Below are 19542 nucleotides of genomic sequence, written 5' to 3'. Positions count from 1 at the left end.
ACCATTTGTAATTGCACTTTTGTTAAAAACAGCCACCAAATCTTAATTTTTGAACTGACCGGAGAAGTTGAGAGAGCGAATAATAACAGAACCTCCACTTCCACCTCCAGCATTTCCTCCTTCACCATTTGAACCGGACACGTCAATTAAACCGTCTAGGAAGAAATCTTCGCCGTTCAGCCACAGTAGTACGCCACCACCGCTGCCTCCGACTCCCTGAAAGCATGAAAGTTAAACGTTGAACTCCAGATTTCCTGAACAAAGTGGATTTCAGTGCTGTCTACTATTAATTCAAATACGTTTTGAATTAATTAAAACTCCAGCAGTTCAAGTTTTAATGAATTAAAAACAAAACATAAATTTTAAGTCATAGTACGCCAGGCCCATTAAAGGCATTATACCAAATCAGGCCGGTCTCCAAGCTTTCCCACATGGCAAGGCACAGGCGGAGGGATTGGAACCCACGACGGTTGTCTTTCCGGGACTTGCGCTCCACCAAAGTCGAGTCACAAGCCCGGGAAAGATATATTTTAAGTAATTCTCCTTTCAGAGCTTATAAACTGATGTAGTGTTAGCAGGTTAAACTACAACATATACTTACATTTCCGTTTCCGCCTCCGCTTCCGAGATGACTGGGAGCGTACAGGGACCCATAAGCGTCTCCACCTTTTTCGTCTTTTTCCAGTGAACCACCGTAACCACCATGGCCCGCTCCCAACCTACAGTCACCAAATCAACATTACTCCTTATATGGGAGCAAGTCTTACATACAAACTTCACACTTACCCTACGCCGTCGACGGTCCTGCCATTGCCGTACCCTTTTTCGGCGTTGTATCCAGTTCCAACCATGCTTAAGACACCTTGGCTTTCCAGGTCTGCCTTGTCAGTGACCACAGTTCCCTTGTTCATTAACAAAAGAGATTGGTAGTTGAGACGCAAATCACCGACGCTCAGGGTTAGGGATTCGCTTGTTTCTTCAATTTTTACTTCCGAAGATCTGTGTGACGGAACGGGTAATGTGTTAGATGTGTTGAGATTTGGAGATTTAGTTTTGATAGGTTACCTGTGTATTTCAATGCTAGAAAACGTAAGGTTGCCAGGTTCTGTTGCAGAAACCGTCACGCCGTCCACACATATTCCAGTTCTGTAGCAGAACAATTAAAATTAAAGACTGTAACTTTTACATCAAACAGTGTTTTTTTCTTCTTTTCAACCTTAACAAAAGTGATGCAATAAAATATAAGTTTGCACACAAGCTGTATAGCAACATGCCCATGCAATTACATTCTTATGGAATTACACTATTACACAATAATAAAGGAAGCCTCTACCACTGGAACATTCACATTGGTAATAGTGGACAATTACTTTCATAAAAATAAAGCTATTTACGCCCATTGCGTTAAACCAGTGATTTTCGACCGGTATTCCAAAGAACGCTAGTCAAAGTAATAAATTTCTTGCAAAACACCTGACGATCTTTTACGAAAAAGTGGTGTTCCGCGGAAAACCGGTTGAGAATCACTGACATAGGCCACATAATATCGTTGTTTTTTTACAAACCCTTCAAACTCAAATAAAGGTTTTTTATTATTATTGCCTATTTACCTTGCAGTAGATGTGAATACAGAGTTGGCTCCATTAGCGAGTTGTACGCGCTTCGCTCCACTCAGCAAACCCTCGATTCTGGTTGTTGTACCGAGGAACACGGTTCGTGTGGGAAGAACCAGTTCTGCGTCCTTATCAACCTGTCGTAAGTCGAAGAAAAAACGCACTTGTAAGCGAAGGTCCTACTCTACTGCGCTTGTTCTATCGATATGCGTTTGTACATTTATAACGCGGTGACCTTTAATTTACTGTCTATTTAATACTAAAATTTAGATTTGAAGGACCATTTGTCTGCTACACTGTTTCAGCTCAATGACCTGGCATTTTTTTTTACGAACTGCACAGTCCTTACCCAGTATGCAACAGGAGCGACAGTGAACCCGTAAGCGAGTCCAGTTGACTCAGCATGCATTTTCTGGAAGTAGCGGAGATGAATTTGACCAGTACGATCGCCAGCAAAGCTGTAAAGCAAAACATGCCGTGGTTAAATCATCTCAAGAACAATAGACTCAGAATGGTGGTCTGGTAACGAACATCCTAAAAAATCACCAGCTCTTCGCGTTAAATGTCACAAATATTTTTTTTGACCCAAAAATATACGTTTGTACTGTACGCAGCAGGGGTCTGGAACCTTATTAGCCGAAACAGCCAAATAAGTCACATATTTTAAAATGTATTTTCTTGAAAGTCATAGATTATGTTTTTAACTTCGCATACAAATAAATATGGTTTAAAACGCTTAAATGATTAAAATACACGGGAAGGAAATTTCAACACTACGATTAAAAAGCAAAACATTTATCACTTCTTGGGTTGCAAACTAAGATTTGAGTCCGACACTCGCAAGTCATAGGTTTCCTACCTCGCTGGTATAATCTACAAGTCAATTTCAAACATGCATTCGATTGAGATAAAATAATTACAAACGCATACAGTCAACATACAGTTCACAATGGTTATTTACCCGTCCACTGTTACAACTGTGTCGGTGCCCTCGAACACGACTCGAGTGCTGTTGTAAATCTGAAGCTCTGATAGACGCGCAGAGGCTGCGTCGCCCTCCAACATTAAAACAGTGGGAGCCACTGATTTCCTTTCATGGTTGTCTACAAGCAAGTTGCCATAAAATCCGCCACTGTCAGCAGACGACTGTAAAGTAAAGATTCATGATAGGATGAGGTTAAGGTTAAGTACTGGTAATGCAGTGAGGGTTTTTACCTGCTGTCGTCCGTCAAAGAGCTCCATGCTTTCACCGATATGGAAAATCGTTCCAGCGCCACCATGTGTCGAAACATCAGCTCCGCTTCCACCAATAGCGCTAAACGCACAAGATAATATTTCACGTTTTAGGTGGTTTGTAACAATTAATAAACCCATAAAGGTATTTTGTTTCCTTTTAGGTTTAAAAGTGCAGTCTCTAATTTGAGACAAGTACCTGTAAATTCCGCTGAATCTAGTCGAGACTTTGGATTTGACAGCAGCTCTTCCACCAGCTCCGCCGCCTCCTGTACCCGCACCATTTCCACCATTCACTGTCAGATATCCGTGTCCAGTGAATGAACCTAAAACCAATACAAAACAACGTCAGTTTTTGCCCACAAAAAAAACCTTGGTCGCTTAGACCTTAGAGCAAAGTTTTATGTTTTTTATAACTTGTTGAAGTGTAGAAACAAGCTTCATGCAGCCAGTAAAATAACATAGCAGCGGAAAGTATTTACCTGTTGTGATGTAGACTGAACCACCAGATCCACCACCATCGTTGGAACCAGAACCAGCATTGCCACCATCCGCTTTCAACCATCCGTCCAAATGTAGAGTGTGCGTTACATCGATGCGAATTCGACTTCCACCACGACCACCCTACAAACAAAACCAATGTTAGGACCTTTCACCTTTCTGCTTCTTTTTAATTCTTTTACTTTTGCACACAGTCCCAAAACAATTTGATTTTAATTTAGATTGGCCATACATTTTATGAACCAGATTTGGTAAAAGAACTAATCCAAAAAGTCTGAGGATATCTAGGAGTTTGATAAAGACTTGGTATACCTGGTTTCCTGACCCACCGCTTCCAGAATGTTCCGGAGTAACGAAGGAACCATAAGCAGCAGCACTTCCAGATGTGACATTGTTATTGTCGTTTCCTCCACCGAGACCACCGTGTCCAGCGCCATGACCAGATTCGGTTGCTGCACCAGGTCCCTGGAAATAAATTGGAATGACTTTACAATAAAGAGATTTAAGCTATGCTGTATAACAGTTATATATCGGGTCAGGCTTTTTGGTTCGGGTTGAGGCTTGAATTTAACGGGCTGAAACTTTCGGGCCTATTTCAGGCTTTATGTTTTAAAAAGATCGAGTTCAGGTCCCAATTTCGAGTCCACTTAAACGTCTAATATAATAATATAAACTCAACTCAATTCAAAATATGGCTATCCTAGGATTTGCTTATTTGCCAAAGATTTGGATTTCGTGTTAGTATGATACAATCCCGCAAGAGATTTGAGTTGGATATTAGGCAACTAAAATGCTTCTAAACGATACTAAATCGAAAGTGTGAAGTATTTGGAAAGGTATTTGTTGCGAAAACAGACGAAAAAGTAAACCACGTTTTTAAACTACGTTAAAATCTTCGGTTCCGTAAATCATGTATTTAACAGGATTGAAAAGGACTAGATACTGTAGGGCCAACGTCTAACAATGCAAAAGTAATTTGGCGTCTCTAAATTGTTTTTTTGTTTCATTTTTATCCTGAGTGGGCGGTCAATTATGCTCACAATGCGTGCGTCGTCGAGATGCCTGCAAATGGCGCTTAAGTTTCTTGCTCAGTGAAACACAAGCGACCGAGATAAAATTGGAACCAACATCTTTGTCATTACAAAGTACTAGCGCTTGGCCAACTTGTTAGTATCCACATTCAAACTTACTTGTCCTGCAGTTGGTCCAAGTCCCGTCACATCAAGGTAAGAACCTCCTTCCATGTCGATATTAAATGCTGTGATAAAGAGAGTGTCGGCATTCATGTGAGCTCCGTATCTCATCGTCAGTGTGCCGAGCTCCAAACGGAGAGGTTCGTTTGAATCGTAGTCAACCACAGAAGAGGCTTCCATCGTCAGAACGTCCAGACTAAATCTATATCCTGTGAAAATGCTCATTGAATTAGTAATATGTTTTTTGGTCAAAATTGAATTCAAAATTAATAAATCGTATTCCGTTCTACGGTTTACAGTGAAATGAAATACGAAAAGCTTTCTTAAATTGGTGAAAAATGGGTTAGAGAGGGTTTCGGCATAGCTGGAGATTAGCGTAAAAGTGTAATGTGTTTAAAACGGTTAAGAACTTCTACTGTAATGGATAGAAAAAGATTTTACATTAAAAATTTTTTGTCCTTTTTAACTTTCACATATCTTCGGGTGTTTAAACCAATTGGTTATAATTAGAAACATAAAGTCAGTTTCCTTATTGAAATAGAATCTCAAATCTATCAGTTTCTTCTAAAGAGCGTTCCAAGAGAGCAAAACCTCTTCCACTTTAAAATGTAATTTTTTGCAGGCAAGCCTAAGATGTTTTTTAGGTTACAACTAGAAAACTTAACATTACTTACCAGTTGCAGTTACGATGTCGTATTCCGGGATTATTTGCGCATTTTCGCCAAGCAGGAGATGTTTTCCTTCAGGCAAAGTAAGGTTAAGAACCTTAAGCAAGCGACCACGTAATATCATGGGGATGTCTTCGTTTCCTATCAATCTCACATCTGATGAAAGCATCAAATCACCTTGCTCCAAAACTTCGAAATTCACAGGTGGGACTGACCGCCTGCGCGCAAAACAAACGTAAAAGTTGATTTTCTAGATGCCACAGGTAAAAAATTACATCATCTTAAAGATTCAAGTTTTGAAGGCTTTTTTAGTTTTTGACCCTATTTCGATTTTTTCATTTCTGACCCTATTTGAATTTAGCAACATCGTCAGTAACTTATTTAAAAAATAAAGGTGTTGGAAAAGCGGATTTAGCGGAGGACAAATGCAGTAATATTTTCTGAACTTAAATCTATTGCCATAAAGTTTTCATAAAGCAACATACTATTCTATCTTCACGTGTATATTAAACGTTATTTTTAAGCGTCTTATTTGCTAGAACATATAAAGTTAAACTTGATTCGGGTCTGACTTCACATTCTGTGTCCATAATTTGGAAAATAAAAATTCCTCAGTTAAGTAGCTGGTTGCTGGGTATAACCTAATGACCAACAGCCCTAAAAGGTCGTGTTTAAGCCATTATCTATTATAATCCATTGTGTATGTTATCACTATTCTGTACAGCTATACTTTTTGTAGGCTTTCATGTAGCCACGCCAATGAAACTTCCTCGCCTAAACAGTCTTTTAAAAAACGATTAAAATCGGGTCGGACTACGGGCTTATACTTTCGGGTTCGGGCTCTCATTTAGGACTTGATTACAAGTCGGTCCTGTTTTCGACGTCGAAACTTACCTTTCCTCCGCAGGCACATACTCCACGTAGTAAGTTTGGTTCTGCTGGATGTACAACAGAGAGGAGCCATCTCCCCGTATGTTGACCATCGTAACACTGGCGTGTAGGCCGGCTGAGTTAAGAGTAGTGACTGGTTTGGGTGTAGCAATTTCAAACCTCACGCTTCCCCACATTGACACCTCGTCAAATGTAAAGTTTGCCCCGTTGTTTAAGGCTTGGTCTCGTGAGGTTACGTTACGTGGGTTTACTTCGCTCAGAACGAAAGGTTTGACCGGAAGGAAGTTCTGCAAATAAAATACGGTTTTTGATTAACTTTGTGTCGATAAGAGATAAGGAAAAACTATATTGTTGTATTTCCCCAAATCCCACTTGTTTTTCTAAACTAAATTGTTTCCTAACTTGATTTAACTAAGAAATGACATTTTTAAATATACTCTTTTTTAAGGTTTAAAATATTCCCAAATTTGCTTCATATTTGGAGCTAGGTCGTACAACTTACACACAAAATTGAAACAAATACTTGTAAAAAATTTGCGTGTAGTCTTCGTGCTTTGTGCGGAATGTGAGTGCATTTGTTAGGCACGTGGGATTGATTGGTAAAATGCCCGCGAGTACAAACGATTAGTGCACACATATATGACCTTCTTGCTCATCAGTGACTTGTTTTGTTGACTGAGACAGTCGATTGTGAAAACTGGTGGTGTGCGCATGTGTTGTGCATTTTTAAGTTACATATAAAAGCATTCTAGCAACTTCTGGGCAAACGTTGAATAGGACACGAGGTTATTTGTCACAGAAGTGCACATTATAAGATTATAAAGCGACAATTGGCAACAAGTTTTACAGTTTCATATCACATAAACACAGTAGCATTTTTATTCTAACCAACCTGATTGTTCAATATAAGAGTAGTGTAGTGGAATTCTGTCACATTGCCTCCAGTTTCGTATCTCACATCCTCAATGTAAACTGTTCCCGTTCCTCCGTTGTCATGGCTACCTCTGGATCCCACGGCAGTCAGTGCACCTCGGAAGACGCTCTCTCTAACGTGAAGAGCAATCCTTCCTCCCGCTCCTCCTCCGTAGCCGTAACCTCCAGTGACGTCAATTTCACCATGACCCTTTGAAGAATCTGAAATAGAAAGTTAAACGTCTTTAAACTAGAGATGTACCGAATATTCGGTTTGCCGAATTTATTCGGCCGAATCGGTCATTTTTGCAAAGATTCGGTTTCGGCCGAATAATTTGTTGCGATTCGGCCGAAACCGAATCTTTTACGAACACACATTTAAAGCGTTAAACATGTCTTTTCTGTTTATTACCAACGAAAATCGCGTCTTTCTGCTTATTACCAACGAAAATCGCATTTATTTTTTAACACATTGACGCTTTTCCCACTGCAGACAAAAAATCAGTAATTCATTGTCGGGTTGGCAATCATGCTTGAGGCAATGTTAAACCCCACAGAACTAAAATAAGGACGAAACACAACCATTCTGCACTAATTGCCTGGTAGATAAACTTATGTTTTCATGTCAAACACGTAAACTACGACTTCGCGTGACGTCATAAATGATTCGGTTGATTCGGCCGAATTTATTCGGCAAAACCGCCGAATATTCGGTTTCGGCCGAATCGAAATTTCGCCGATTCGGTACATCACTACTTTAAACGAGCCGTCTGGGCATAAGGAATAAACCCACTCAAAATTTAGGAATTTGAGATGTTAGTTTTGCATTTTGCACAATACTACAGAGTAATATACATGTTTTAATTGTAAGCATAACCGCCACAGAGCATGTGTATGTAAAACATATCTTAGTGCAGATGGTTCAACAATCGCTGTTGTCATCATCAGTGCAGCGATTGCTAAAACGTCTGTATTCTCTCTACACAAGCTCACTGACAGGTACGTTTATAAATAAATTACATGTTTAGTCTGGTATTACTAAGTTTTTCGGATACATGTTTTGGAATTATAGGACAGTTTTTATTTACAAAAAAACGCACGTATGGAAAACCGATTTCAAGGAATAATGTTACTAGTTAAAAAATCATAAGTTTTTTCAACAGACAAACCTTATATGAACCTAATGACATTATGTTTTTGGCTTTACCAATCGCATTGTTTCTTGCTCATAAGACAAAACTTTATTTTGGGTTCCAAGTGCAAATCAGGCCGAAAAATAAATTAGTTGCTTTGTAGCAGAAAAAAACAAAGCCGGTTTATAGCAGAAAAACAAAGTCTGATTATGTATTTATTCCACTAAAAATTGTAGATCAAAACATCCGTTGACAAACCTGCTGTGATCCAGACAGCTCCTCCACTTCCACCGCCAGAACTTGACGTCGCGTCATCGGCTCTTGCGTCCAATATTCCATCCAGGAAGAATTCCTTCCCGACCTCAATGCGGAAAACACCTCCACCACGTGACCCTTGTGTTCCACCGTTTGCTGCACCACGTGATCCGCCGATTGTTGGTTCGTAAATCGAATCGTAGGTTTTTCCATTTCCTGTACATATATCAAATTATATCGTTAATGTATGGATACGACTTTAACATTCGTATACTAAGATAATCTTAATCTTATTTGACACAAAACAGCTTTTTTTGTTCGTCCTATCGTAAAGTGTCCAGCGGGATTAACGTTCAATAAAAACGGAAAAGGCTTAATAAACGTTAAAAGTGTCAGGCTTATATATTATAATTCAAAGGATAATGTTGTTAAACCGTAAAAATCGAGGTTCAAGTTGGTAAAAAATGACAGAAATAAAGCAATATGCGTTTTATGTGCATGTTTTAGGTCAGGAGATTGCTGGAAACGTCGATCTATTTTCTAATATTTTATAGTTTTCACTCCAAACATCATTTAAAAGCGCCTCTGACACAAGGTTCTTAGACAATGTATTAGTATGATTTAACTAACAAAACTAACAGTTTGTTATTAATCCTGTGTCACTGTATTTAACCTTTTCGTCTTTTCAAGAATTTATGTACATTTTTTTTTACAGAATACGTAATTGTAAACTAAAAGTTCTAGTACAATAAAGATTTCACTTCACAAAAAACGTATAAACGGGTCGCTATAAAATCATTAGTGCTGCTGAAAATAAATTGCACAAACCGTCTCCTCCTAAAGTGGCGTAAGATGCACCGGCGCGGGCTGTGGTCGGAGTGCCAGGCAGATCGCTTTCCTTTCCTCTTCCTCTGCACGACATTGTTGCGCTCGGTTCAAGATGGACGTCGGTTGCAATCACGGTGTAGCTCTCTGCTGCCATCTGTGACGACCATTTCATGTCGAGAGTGACGGTAGTAAAGGTCATGCCGTGTGGGGGAGGTATAGTGGCTGATGATAAAGCTCCCAATTCCCAAGTTGTCAATCTGCGTTTTACAAATAAAAAATGAATAAGCGGCGAAACAACATGAGAACATAAATGGATTATACACGGATTTTAAAAGACATTTTTTACACACGGTTTATTACCATTTAAATGGTTTCAACCTGAATATTAAACAACCAGCCTCTCCAAAAACAAAATTATGCCAAATAATTTTGTTAAAAACAAAACACGCGATAATTCACAATGATTACTAAAGCAATGAAAATGTTTTGGTTGTGCACAAGCGTCGTTAAATTGAGCACATTTAAAACAAAGAGGTGAAAGTTTACTCATTTCCTCCAACTAACTTTATTCCTCCGACTTTCAAAAACCCGAATTTTCAAAAGTCCGAAAGCGACATTTTTTTACCTGAAGTGAATTTTAATAAATTTAGGAATCAAACTTCAGTATAACGTACAATAGATCATATCGTATACCCATTTAGTTCAAGTCAAACCTGAAATGACCAGGAACTCCGACTTCCTTAACATTATCAACGACGTGTGATGTTTTTGCGTTTGGTCCGATCAAAGCAGCACGTGTTGGTGCAATCCTCAAATAATGAACTCCTACTATCTCCCCATACCATTTGAATGCAACTGATCCAATTCCTGTGTATAAGGTTACAATATTTCAAATTGCCAATAAATTGCATTTAAAAACAGCCAAAAGAAAAATTATTCGTATGTTAGTATTACGCTATTTTAAGCTTATGGTTGCGTGTTTCAAAAATATTTTCATGAAAACAAGAATCCGACATCTCAGTTAAGAGTTATACCGAATCAAGGCGGTCTTCCAAAATTCACACATATGGCAAGGCATAGGCCAGAAAAATATAGCCTGCGGTGGGACTCGAACCCACGACTGAGCTATTCCGGGACCGACCTCTAAGGCGTACTATGATTCATGCTGATCGCTGGTCTACATAAACGCGATGGCTAATTTCAGTTGTAAAGTAATATTCACGGCAGGTTTTTTTTAAGGTTTGGTTTGGGTGACCGCTAAGTAGTTTTAAGAGACCGCAAGTGTTTCATTTAAATACAAAAAATATTTGCTTAAACGAATTATTTATTAGGCTACTGGCAAATTTTCGGTCCCCCAAAAACATCTTAAAAAAACGTTTCGGTCCCCCAAAACACCTTAAAAAAACGTTTCGGTCCCCCAAAACACCTTAAAAAAACGTTTCGGTCCCCCAAAATCATCTTAAAAAAACGTTTCGGTCCCCCAAAAACATCTTAAAAAAACGTTTCGGTCCCCCAAAACACCTTAAAAAAACGTTTCGGTCCCCCAAAACACCTTAAAAAAACGTTTCGGTCCCCCAAAAACATCTTAAAAAAACGTTTCGGTCCCCCAAAACACCTTAAAAAAACGTTTCGGTCCCCCAAAACACCTTAAAAAAACGTTTCGGTCCCCCAAAAACATCTTAAAAAAACGTTTCGGTCCCCCAAAAACATCTTAAAAAAACGTTTCGGTCCCCCAAAACACCTTAAAAAAACGTTTCGGTCCCCCAAAACACCTTAAAAAACGTTTCGGTCCCCCAAAAACATCTTAAAAAAACGTTTCGGTCCCCCAAAACACCTTAAAAAAACGTTTCGGTCCCCCAAAACACCTTAAAAAAACGTTTCGGTCCCCCAAAAACATCTTAAAAAAACGTTTCGGTCCCCCAAAAACATCTTAAAAAAACGTTTCGGTCCCCCAAAACACCTTAAAAAAACGTTTCGGTCCCCCAAAAACATCTTAAAAAAACGTTTCGGTCCCCCAAAACACCTTAAAAAAACGTTTCGGTCCCCCAAAAACATCTTAAAAAAACGTTTCGGTCCCCCAAAAACATCTTAAAAAAACGTTTCGGTCCCCCAAAACACCTTAAAAAAACGTTTCGGTCCCCCAAAAACATCTTAAAAAAACGTTTCGGTCCCCCAAAAACATCTTAAAAAAACGTTTCGGTCCCCCAAAACACCTTAAAAAAACGTTTCGGTCCCCCAAAACACCTTAAAAAACGTTTCGGTCCCCCAAAAACATCTTAAAAAAACGTTTCGGTCCCCCAAAACACCTTAAAAAAACGTTTCGGTCCCCCAAAACACCTTAAAAAAACGTTTCGGTCCCCCAAAAACATCTTAAAAAAACGTTTCGGTCCCCCAAAAACATCTTAAAAAAACGTTTCGGTCCCCCAAAACACCTTAAAAAAACGTTTCGGTCCCCCAAAAACATCTTAAAAAAACGTTTCGGTCCCCCAAAACACCTTAAAAAAACGTTTCGGTCCCCCAAAAACATCTTAAAAAAACGTTTCGGTCCCCCAAAAACATCTTAAAAAAACGTTTCGGTCCCCCAAAACACCTTAAAAAAACACTGATTCACGGTAGACGAAATGGATATATTACACTTTTAACAGTTGGGCATTTTTTACAGTAAACGCAGAAATTTATTTACAAAAGATATTTAAACGCTTAACCGCGTTGCTTGGATGAAAACCAGGTAGTTTTACCTATTATGTCGGTGGTTGTAGCAAGATGAGCACTCGCCCCTTCATCAATCCACAAACTGGCTCTGGGCTTAATAATGGTGGCTTCTGTTTCAGCTACAGACATGTAGTAAGTATGTTTATCCTTCATGTGAACCAAACCAGTAAGATCGCCTGAAAACCTACAAAACACAGTTGCAAATTAACCGAAGAATAAATTAGGCCCTTGATACGATTTACGCAGAAAAAAAGGAAAAACGAAAGATTGTTTCATTTTGGTCTTTTATAGCAATGTAGAGGAAAATATATACTATATTGCAAGCATTAAAGTTTGTCAATGTTAACTGTGTCATAAAAAGTTGTAATATTGCAATATTTTTTTAGGGATAGAGCAAACGGTAAAGCAACAGTCTAATAAAACCTTTATAATTACCTTTATAAACAGCCAAAAAACAAGTGTCGCAAAGAAAAGTATCATAGTTTTTACTTACTTGATAATTTCCAGACTTCTATTTCGTCCATCATCAGGCAGCTGCAAAGCGGCACCGTTAAGAAGGTTAATCTCCTGGAGGGTGGTCACGTGATGAGTTGTAGTGGCGTTCTCGTCCTCCTCGTCCAGGACGTAGTAGTTGGAATCCCAGGGGCGTCCGGCACCGTCAATCATCAAAACTTCGACCGCTTCTCGGGCCGCGTCGGCTGTGACGTTGTTGGGATCAACAGGCACAAGCTCGTTGAGGTACACGGACCCGGGGGAACCGTGACACGTGATCGAGTTGCTCGCGCAGGTTCCTTCACCACCGCGTGCATTGTAAAAGCCCTGGTAAATAATCATTACAGTTTTAGGCATTTTTTTCTTAACCAGTATTTACAGCAGCCTAGCAAATAGGCACGCAATAAAAAGCACTCTAAAAAGTTTTAGATAAGATCGAATGTTTTGTCAAATTTGACGAACACAAAATATTTGTCCTATAGTCGGGGATCTTTTAGAATTAGATGGAATTGTACCTTGTCAATACAAGTACAATCCTTTTTTGTTACATTTCGAAACGGGATTAAACAAAAACTCCATGAAACACGCAAATTTTATATGTTGTAGAGATAACGAATAGTTTATCTCTGCATTACATGTAATATAATTGGCGAGACATTTTGCTTTTTCACAACAATCAATAATTTGGTCAAAATGTTTTTTCAAATTCAGCTTCATTGTCAAATCATTGAAAATCACCAACGAAGAAAAGCAATCAACCAACCTGGAAACCAGTTGTCTGGTTCGTGTAGATGGCAATTCTTCCACCAGAACCACCAGTCAAACCTGCTCCACCATCTGCTGACACTGTACCATGTCCGGCAAAGTGATGAGCTACCACAAAGACGGAACCCCCACTTCCGGCGCCATGAGAAGATGCAGATGCTCCCTTTGATTCGATTGTCCCTTTAAATGCAAAATCTACTTTGCAAAGCGGTACCAGTCATGTAATTTACCATGTCACACATGTTCGACGTAAAAAAAGTTGTTGTATTTTGTATGCGTTTAGGCTAAAATAACCAAAAAAAGATACACTTGGAAAAGGTAACAAAATGTATCAAAAAAGTCAGATACAATGATCTTTGCGTCGCACTTTTTGTTTGGTGAAGTCCAACTGATTATTTTACGATGTCCAGACATTTTTGCCTAATAAGACGACTTGGTTCCCCCTCTTTCTGTTTTGGGAAAATCAACCATTTCTATGAACTAATATAGCCATCTATGTAGGTCACATCAACGTTTTCTCATTTTGCCATTATGAGCAATTATTTTCTTACCTTCAACAGTGAGCTGAACAGCAACGTGCAACTCTATTGTGCTTCCTCCTCTCGCTTTGGTTCCTGAGCTATCCGATCCCGATCCTCCGCGTAGACGGGGTCGGTAAAGTGTACCGAAGTAACCTCCGCGATCAGCAAGTGACCCATCGTGACCTCCATAAGAACCGTAGCCACCTGCGACAATTTTCATGTATTTAAACGGTTACCAAAAGAGCTAAAAGAAACAGTTTGTCAAATAATTGTTGAATTGCATGAAAAACTTTCGAAAAAGACAAATTAATTAAATCACAGTACTTTAAACCAATTCAAACCGTCGCTCGGGCGATTACTACTCGAAAAAAAACGTATAATAGAAGATCGACTTGTAATTGGAATTGAACCCACGCTATAAGACTACAACAGCTGTGCCACTAAAACAAAGTTTTATATGTTTGTGTTTGTAATACAGAAAAACACGGTTAATCGCATATCGGTTAATGGCATAGCAGTCGTAAATCAAATCCGTAACCATCTGTCAAGAAAATCGTATTCGCAAATCGCAAATCCAGTTATTCGCAAATCCGGTTGATTGCATATCAAGCTTTACAAATTGTTTCTGCGATTAATCGGTTTCCTCTGCACAGCTCTTCGTAGGCTAGTTCGATCTTTTGACAAATTTGTTGGAAAAAAATTAACACAAGACACACCGGCCGCTCCGTTCTTTCCATCTCCATGACTGCTGTGGATGGTGTCCTGCTCTCTGTCACCACCTGACGCCGACATTCGTGCACCAGCATCGACTTCCAGTTCGCCGATCTTCAGGTAGAAACTCTCCGCTATGAGAGCCGAATTGTATTCCAAGCGCACGAAGCACACGTCACCGATCATACCCAGGTCAGGCATAAATCTGAACAATCAGTTTGAGTCAATAACAATGAGTAAACCTTGCATGTTAAGTGAAAAAGTGACATTTATAATCACAAATGTAGACATTTTTATTTGTTATTCAAAATAAATATTTCAGTGGAAAACATCAAATTCTTATTCAAATAGAATTACATTTCCACATTGTCAAAATAGAAAAATACAAGTATTGTTAAACTATGTCTGCAAAAAATTATTTGCACCGGTTATTATTCGACTATACACTCTTAATTTGCTTACCTGAGTGTAGCCCCGGTGTACAAGTCCACGCTACCGAAACGGAACTGCCCAGCTTCTCCGATCATCACATAATCACCTTTCTCCATCACAGCTGAATGTGCGTTGGTGTCAACTACGGCGTCCGAGTCTTGGCCGACGTGGAAGTGGTCAACATTGGTCATCCGGCCGTCCAGCAAGAACGAAACCTTCGAGAAATGCGCGAAGCCGAACTGGGACTGGTCAGAGTCTGGATCGTTGAGCAAGGAAACTCCGATACCAGAGACCAAAAAGCGACGGTTAAGAATGATTTCACCGCCAGATTGGATAATGAAGTTCACGTAAGGCCGTGCGAAGGCGTTGTTCGTAGCGTTACCATCGGTGCTTGCACCCACAGCTAAACCGTTCTTGTCAATTCCCACGCTTACCCTTTGGCTGTCGTAAACCCGAATAAGACCAGTCTTGTCGCCGGCAAACCGTAAAATCGACAAAGACCTAAGTTCACCGCCTGTTGTGACACTTGGTACCATTCGGAATGCGCCGTTTCGTACAATGGTGAGCTGATCGTATACAGCAGTGACGTTGTGGTCTGCCTCGGTAAGTGAGACGTATTTAAAGACGTCAAGGCTGTTGCCATCGATAAGCAGGGAGTAGTAAGGTAGTTGGTTACGAGTTTCTTGGATATATACAGAGCCTGGACCACCATGTCTGTCCTCATATCTTGAAATGCTTCCTGATGATGAACCAGAAGCCCCCAGGGCGGTTGCTGAACCCTAAATAAACAGGTAAAATAGAGATAAAATACACACATCGAATGATGTTTCTAAAGGGGTGTTTCGATTTTCAATTGTAAATACTGCGAGTCCAACACACGCACCAAAAATGAGGAAATGTGAGGAAAGACAGTGCTGGAAAGATGCAGTACAGCCACATTTTGTTTCATTCGAAGACAATCAGCCTTTACTTGAAAACGTTACAACTTTTAAAACCGTTATAAAGTCACGTGTAAAAAGTCGTGTGACAGAAAAGAGAGAAAAAGATAGGGTGAGAAAGAGTTCGTAGAAAAACAAACGGGCATAGTAAAACAGTGCGTGAAATTGGATTTACCTAGAGAATGAAGAAACAAACCATGCTTCATGCATGTACCTTGTAGTCGTAAATCTGCGACACATGAATTGCAATCCTTCCTCCGGAGCCTCCACCAAACGCAGTGTTGCCCTGTGATGTCCCAGATCCACCGCTAGCGGTTAGCGAACCAAATCCGTACAAGTTTCTAAAGGCGAAAATACAAAGTTAATCATAAACATAACTGTCAAAAAAATGTATATATAGAATACATTATGCAGACGTTTCAACAATCACTGTTGTCATCATCAGTGCAGATTGTCAATCGAGCTGTAGAACACGGTATATAAAGCACTTAGAAAAAAGGTGAATGCCTGGTGTGTGAAGTGACGTCACATACGATAACAAAGAAGTTCTTTGACAGTTACATTTATGATTAAATTACTCTTCAAGTCCGTGTATAGTGTTCCGAAAATACAAAGTTAACTTACAACAAATATAAACTTGCAAACTGGAGCAAAAACAAACCTTGAATAAAGAGTGATAGAACCTCCACTACCACCGCTTCCGCCGTATGATGTTCTTCCAGGGGCGCCGTTAGTGTCGATAACACCGTCGATGGTTAATGTTGTACCGACCTTAATTGAGATAAAGCCACCACCAGCGCCTCCTGTGGATGCGGTTCCTGTGTACGGTTGAGGTTCGTAATTTCCACCTGCTGTACCGAAATCTGTTGGAGCCGTCACTGAACCGTGAGTTTTTCCTCCATGGCCGTTCTAAAAGGAAATTGGTTTCATAACAACGCGTGTACACATTTGAACAAATACTCAGTCTATGATAATAGACTATAGAAGCAGTCTATAGTCTATTATCATAGTTAATGCCATGAGATTGCATTGGCATTGGCGAAGTAAAACAGTTTTGGAGACAAATTTGAAAATTGTATGTGTAAATTCGTTTATGTCAATTGAAAACATTGATTTGGAACAAAGATCGCTATTAATAATGCTCTATTTATTTATTTTTAGAGCAAAAAGTCGGTAGAACTGCCGGCATTGTACAACAGCCTCGTGCAAGGTACCAGATAGAGATAGGACCCATCGCATAGCCTCCACACAACATTAACGACCAACAAGCTGTTACCTTTCCAGAACCTCCAACACTGGCATGACCGCCGCCATCTTGCACTTCTAGCGTTTGTCCAGTCACGTCACGTGAATTCGATGACGATCGCTCAGTTCCTGAACACGTGATCATGCTGCCTGGCTCGGTGTGAACATCTCCGGCTTCCAGCAACATAAAGTCAGCAACAATCTTTGCTCCAGTCTTGACACGCATTGATCCTGTGACCAAGCTCGCTCCAGTGTCCTTGGGGAAATCCATCTTGCTTCCAGCTTCGAGAGTTAACGAAGCGAGCTGGACCTCGGCAGTCTTTAAGCCATTTTGCGGGGAATCGGTGCCTGATGCCTCGGCATTTGCGAAAATACGACCAGTCTCTCCGAATACAGCGACCACGTTCTGTCCCAGCACGAGATGTTGTACTTCGTGAACCTCACCGTCGAGTCTCAGAGCCGGATCGCCCAGACCCAAGATATGAGCGTGTGTTGCGAGCTTAAGAATTCCGCGGTAATCGACTTCAAAGTTCACTGGTGGTTTAATGCTTGTCTCGTTTTGTTTCGAGTCAGGTCGGATGATAATGGTGCGGTTCTTCATGATGTGAAGAACACCTTAAAAAAAATTTGCTGTTACTGTCGTAAAACACATAGAAATGAATATTAAGGTAGTATACAGCTTTAACCGCCGTTCCCAAATCACCACAATTTATTTTTTTATTGATTTCGCCTTGGATTGTTATTTTGCACATGACTTTGCGACTATTGCTTTAAACTAGAGCCGTGGATTTCCTATACATTGGCAATTTATATATTATACGTCTTATTTACGATTGGGTCTCCACACACGTGTTTATGCAAAGATACTGTAATAGGTGTGAATAGTTTTTGATTCTAAAGGACAAATTGGTAAAAAGCATCAACTTAAAGTTTTTGTCAATATTTAATGAGGAAAATAACGGACCAAATAGACTTAAAAAGCGACATGCTTTATTATTCAAACGTTTCGGCAAATAGTCATGTCATCATCAGTAATATGAGGGGCCACATCAGTTACACCTGTTTATAAATACTTGAGTCACATAAAAGATTGACAAAAAGGAGCGAAACAAGCGTTCGGTTTACAAAACTATATGTGTCCCCTAAAGTAAAGGGGAGCAACAATACAATAGCTTTCGCAGCTTGGGCTTCTCGGCCACATTTAAACTGCTAATGACCAACTAACAAAAATCCGAAATTTACCAGTTCGGTCTCCAATCATTTCATTGATCTGCAAATTCAATTTTGACGTTTCGCTATCCAACATCCTGACACGTGAAGAGTCGTTCAAATGCAATTCGTCAAGTATAAGAATATCTCGCATGTGATTGTCAACCAGAGCGTAGCACAGTCGCGTTTGCGAGTTGTCGTTCTTCACAATCAGCACTTGATAGTTGGTAGAAGAGTCGAAGATGTAAACTGAACCGGGACCGCCTCCAAGTCCAGATGGAACCGAGTCAGAATAAGCGGCGTCTGATTCACCTGCTCCGCCACCTCGTGCACTGTTAAAAAAGATATGAATCATATATGTATTTACGCCAATTGGAATATTTCAGAGAGAAAAGTGGAATTACATGACAACCGCAAACTCGACAAACTGAGCAATTTTCATGGTGACATAAAAAAAACTTAGGTTAAATTACATTGTTTGCGTGATAAACTCATTTTTCAAATAAATTAGGTCTAAAAATTTACCAGCGTGAAAAAAACACAAATTTGCCCGAATTTAAAATCAGGTATTGTATCGAGTCTGTTATGTTTAAACTGAATCCCAAACCCGAACCTAACCGACCCAAAAAGCCCAACTCGACTTAGTTACTTTGTGGTCATAAAACAATGTAGGGACTAATACTGGACCAAAAACACCGATCTTGCCTAACCACGGAGCATTGTGTTTTGAGTAATATTTCAGTTACATGAAATAAGCTATTGCTGCCAGGCATAATGTATGACTAAGTATTGCTCATCCAGCAGTTTTATTGTAAACAATCGACGTTTCGACGTCCTATACAAGACGCCTTCATCAGGATAATGACATAACTTGCAGGACAAATTTCTTTTAAAGCGACAAAATGCAAACCACACACATGTAAAACAGCGATAACAAGATCACGCGGCTGCAAACTCGCACCACCGTAGCGATAAAACAAGCTCAGTGGTGTAAAAGCGACCGATAATTTATCGGCATTAGAACATCTGTTTTAACGTTCATTGTGTTGGCGCGTGAATGGATGTTCCAAGACTCTAGGAAACTTCGCTTGTGAAAATCAGTTTCCTTCACCAACACTTGAGCAGCAGAAAAGTTAATGCTGTGATGGTGAGTGGTTGCATGGTTTGCCAACGCTGATTTCTTCGCATCCTTCTTGCCCACATCCCTTTCGTGCTCCTTCCGGCGCGTATTTAGACTTCTACCAGTCTCACCGATGTATATTTCGTCACACTCCCCGCACGGTATAGCAT

The 19542-nt window shown here is 39.9% G+C and overlaps 1 protein-coding gene across 1 annotated transcript in view; it reads right to left on the bottom strand.

Moving 5' to 3' along the window:
* LOC145215084 (uncharacterized) overlaps positions 1-18965 on the bottom strand; it is a 69812-nt gene extending 50847 nt beyond the window's left edge. The window contains exons 1-28 of the mRNA XM_080083733.1: positions 18286-18965; positions 17075-17658; positions 16460-16707; positions 16013-16139; positions 14891-15639; positions 14434-14633; positions 13748-13921; positions 13195-13376; positions 12433-12758; positions 11966-12123; positions 9941-10094; positions 9228-9484; positions 8403-8615; positions 6992-7233; positions 6103-6386; positions 5215-5426; positions 4538-4749; positions 3660-3812; positions 3329-3470; positions 3046-3172; positions 2829-2928; positions 2575-2759; positions 1963-2071; positions 1611-1750; positions 1066-1146; positions 787-999; positions 602-719; positions 60-216 (exon numbers count right to left, since the gene is read on the bottom strand). Coding sequence (XP_079939859.1) covers positions 60-216; positions 602-719; positions 787-999; positions 1066-1146; positions 1611-1750; positions 1963-2071; positions 2575-2759; positions 2829-2928; positions 3046-3172; positions 3329-3470; positions 3660-3812; positions 4538-4749; positions 5215-5426; positions 6103-6386; positions 6992-7233; positions 8403-8615; positions 9228-9484; positions 9941-10094; positions 11966-12123; positions 12433-12758; positions 13195-13376; positions 13748-13921; positions 14434-14633; positions 14891-15639; positions 16013-16139; positions 16460-16707; positions 17075-17658; positions 18286-18607 — 6169 coding nt within the window. The 5' untranslated portion in view covers positions 18608-18965. The remainder of the gene's footprint in view (positions 1-59; positions 217-601; positions 720-786; positions 1000-1065; positions 1147-1610; positions 1751-1962; positions 2072-2574; positions 2760-2828; positions 2929-3045; positions 3173-3328; positions 3471-3659; positions 3813-4537; positions 4750-5214; positions 5427-6102; positions 6387-6991; positions 7234-8402; positions 8616-9227; positions 9485-9940; positions 10095-11965; positions 12124-12432; positions 12759-13194; positions 13377-13747; positions 13922-14433; positions 14634-14890; positions 15640-16012; positions 16140-16459; positions 16708-17074; positions 17659-18285) is intronic.
* Positions 18966-19542: the final 577 nt, after the last annotated feature.

This window comes from Phallusia mammillata, chromosome 2 (assembly GCF_965637545.1).
Source record: "Phallusia mammillata chromosome 2, kaPhaMamm4.hap1.1, whole genome shotgun sequence".
Taxonomy (NCBI): domain Eukaryota; kingdom Metazoa; phylum Chordata; class Ascidiacea; order Phlebobranchia; family Ascidiidae; genus Phallusia; species Phallusia mammillata.
Note: the sequence above shows the minus strand (reverse complement) of the source record. Positions and strands in the feature narration are given on the sequence as shown.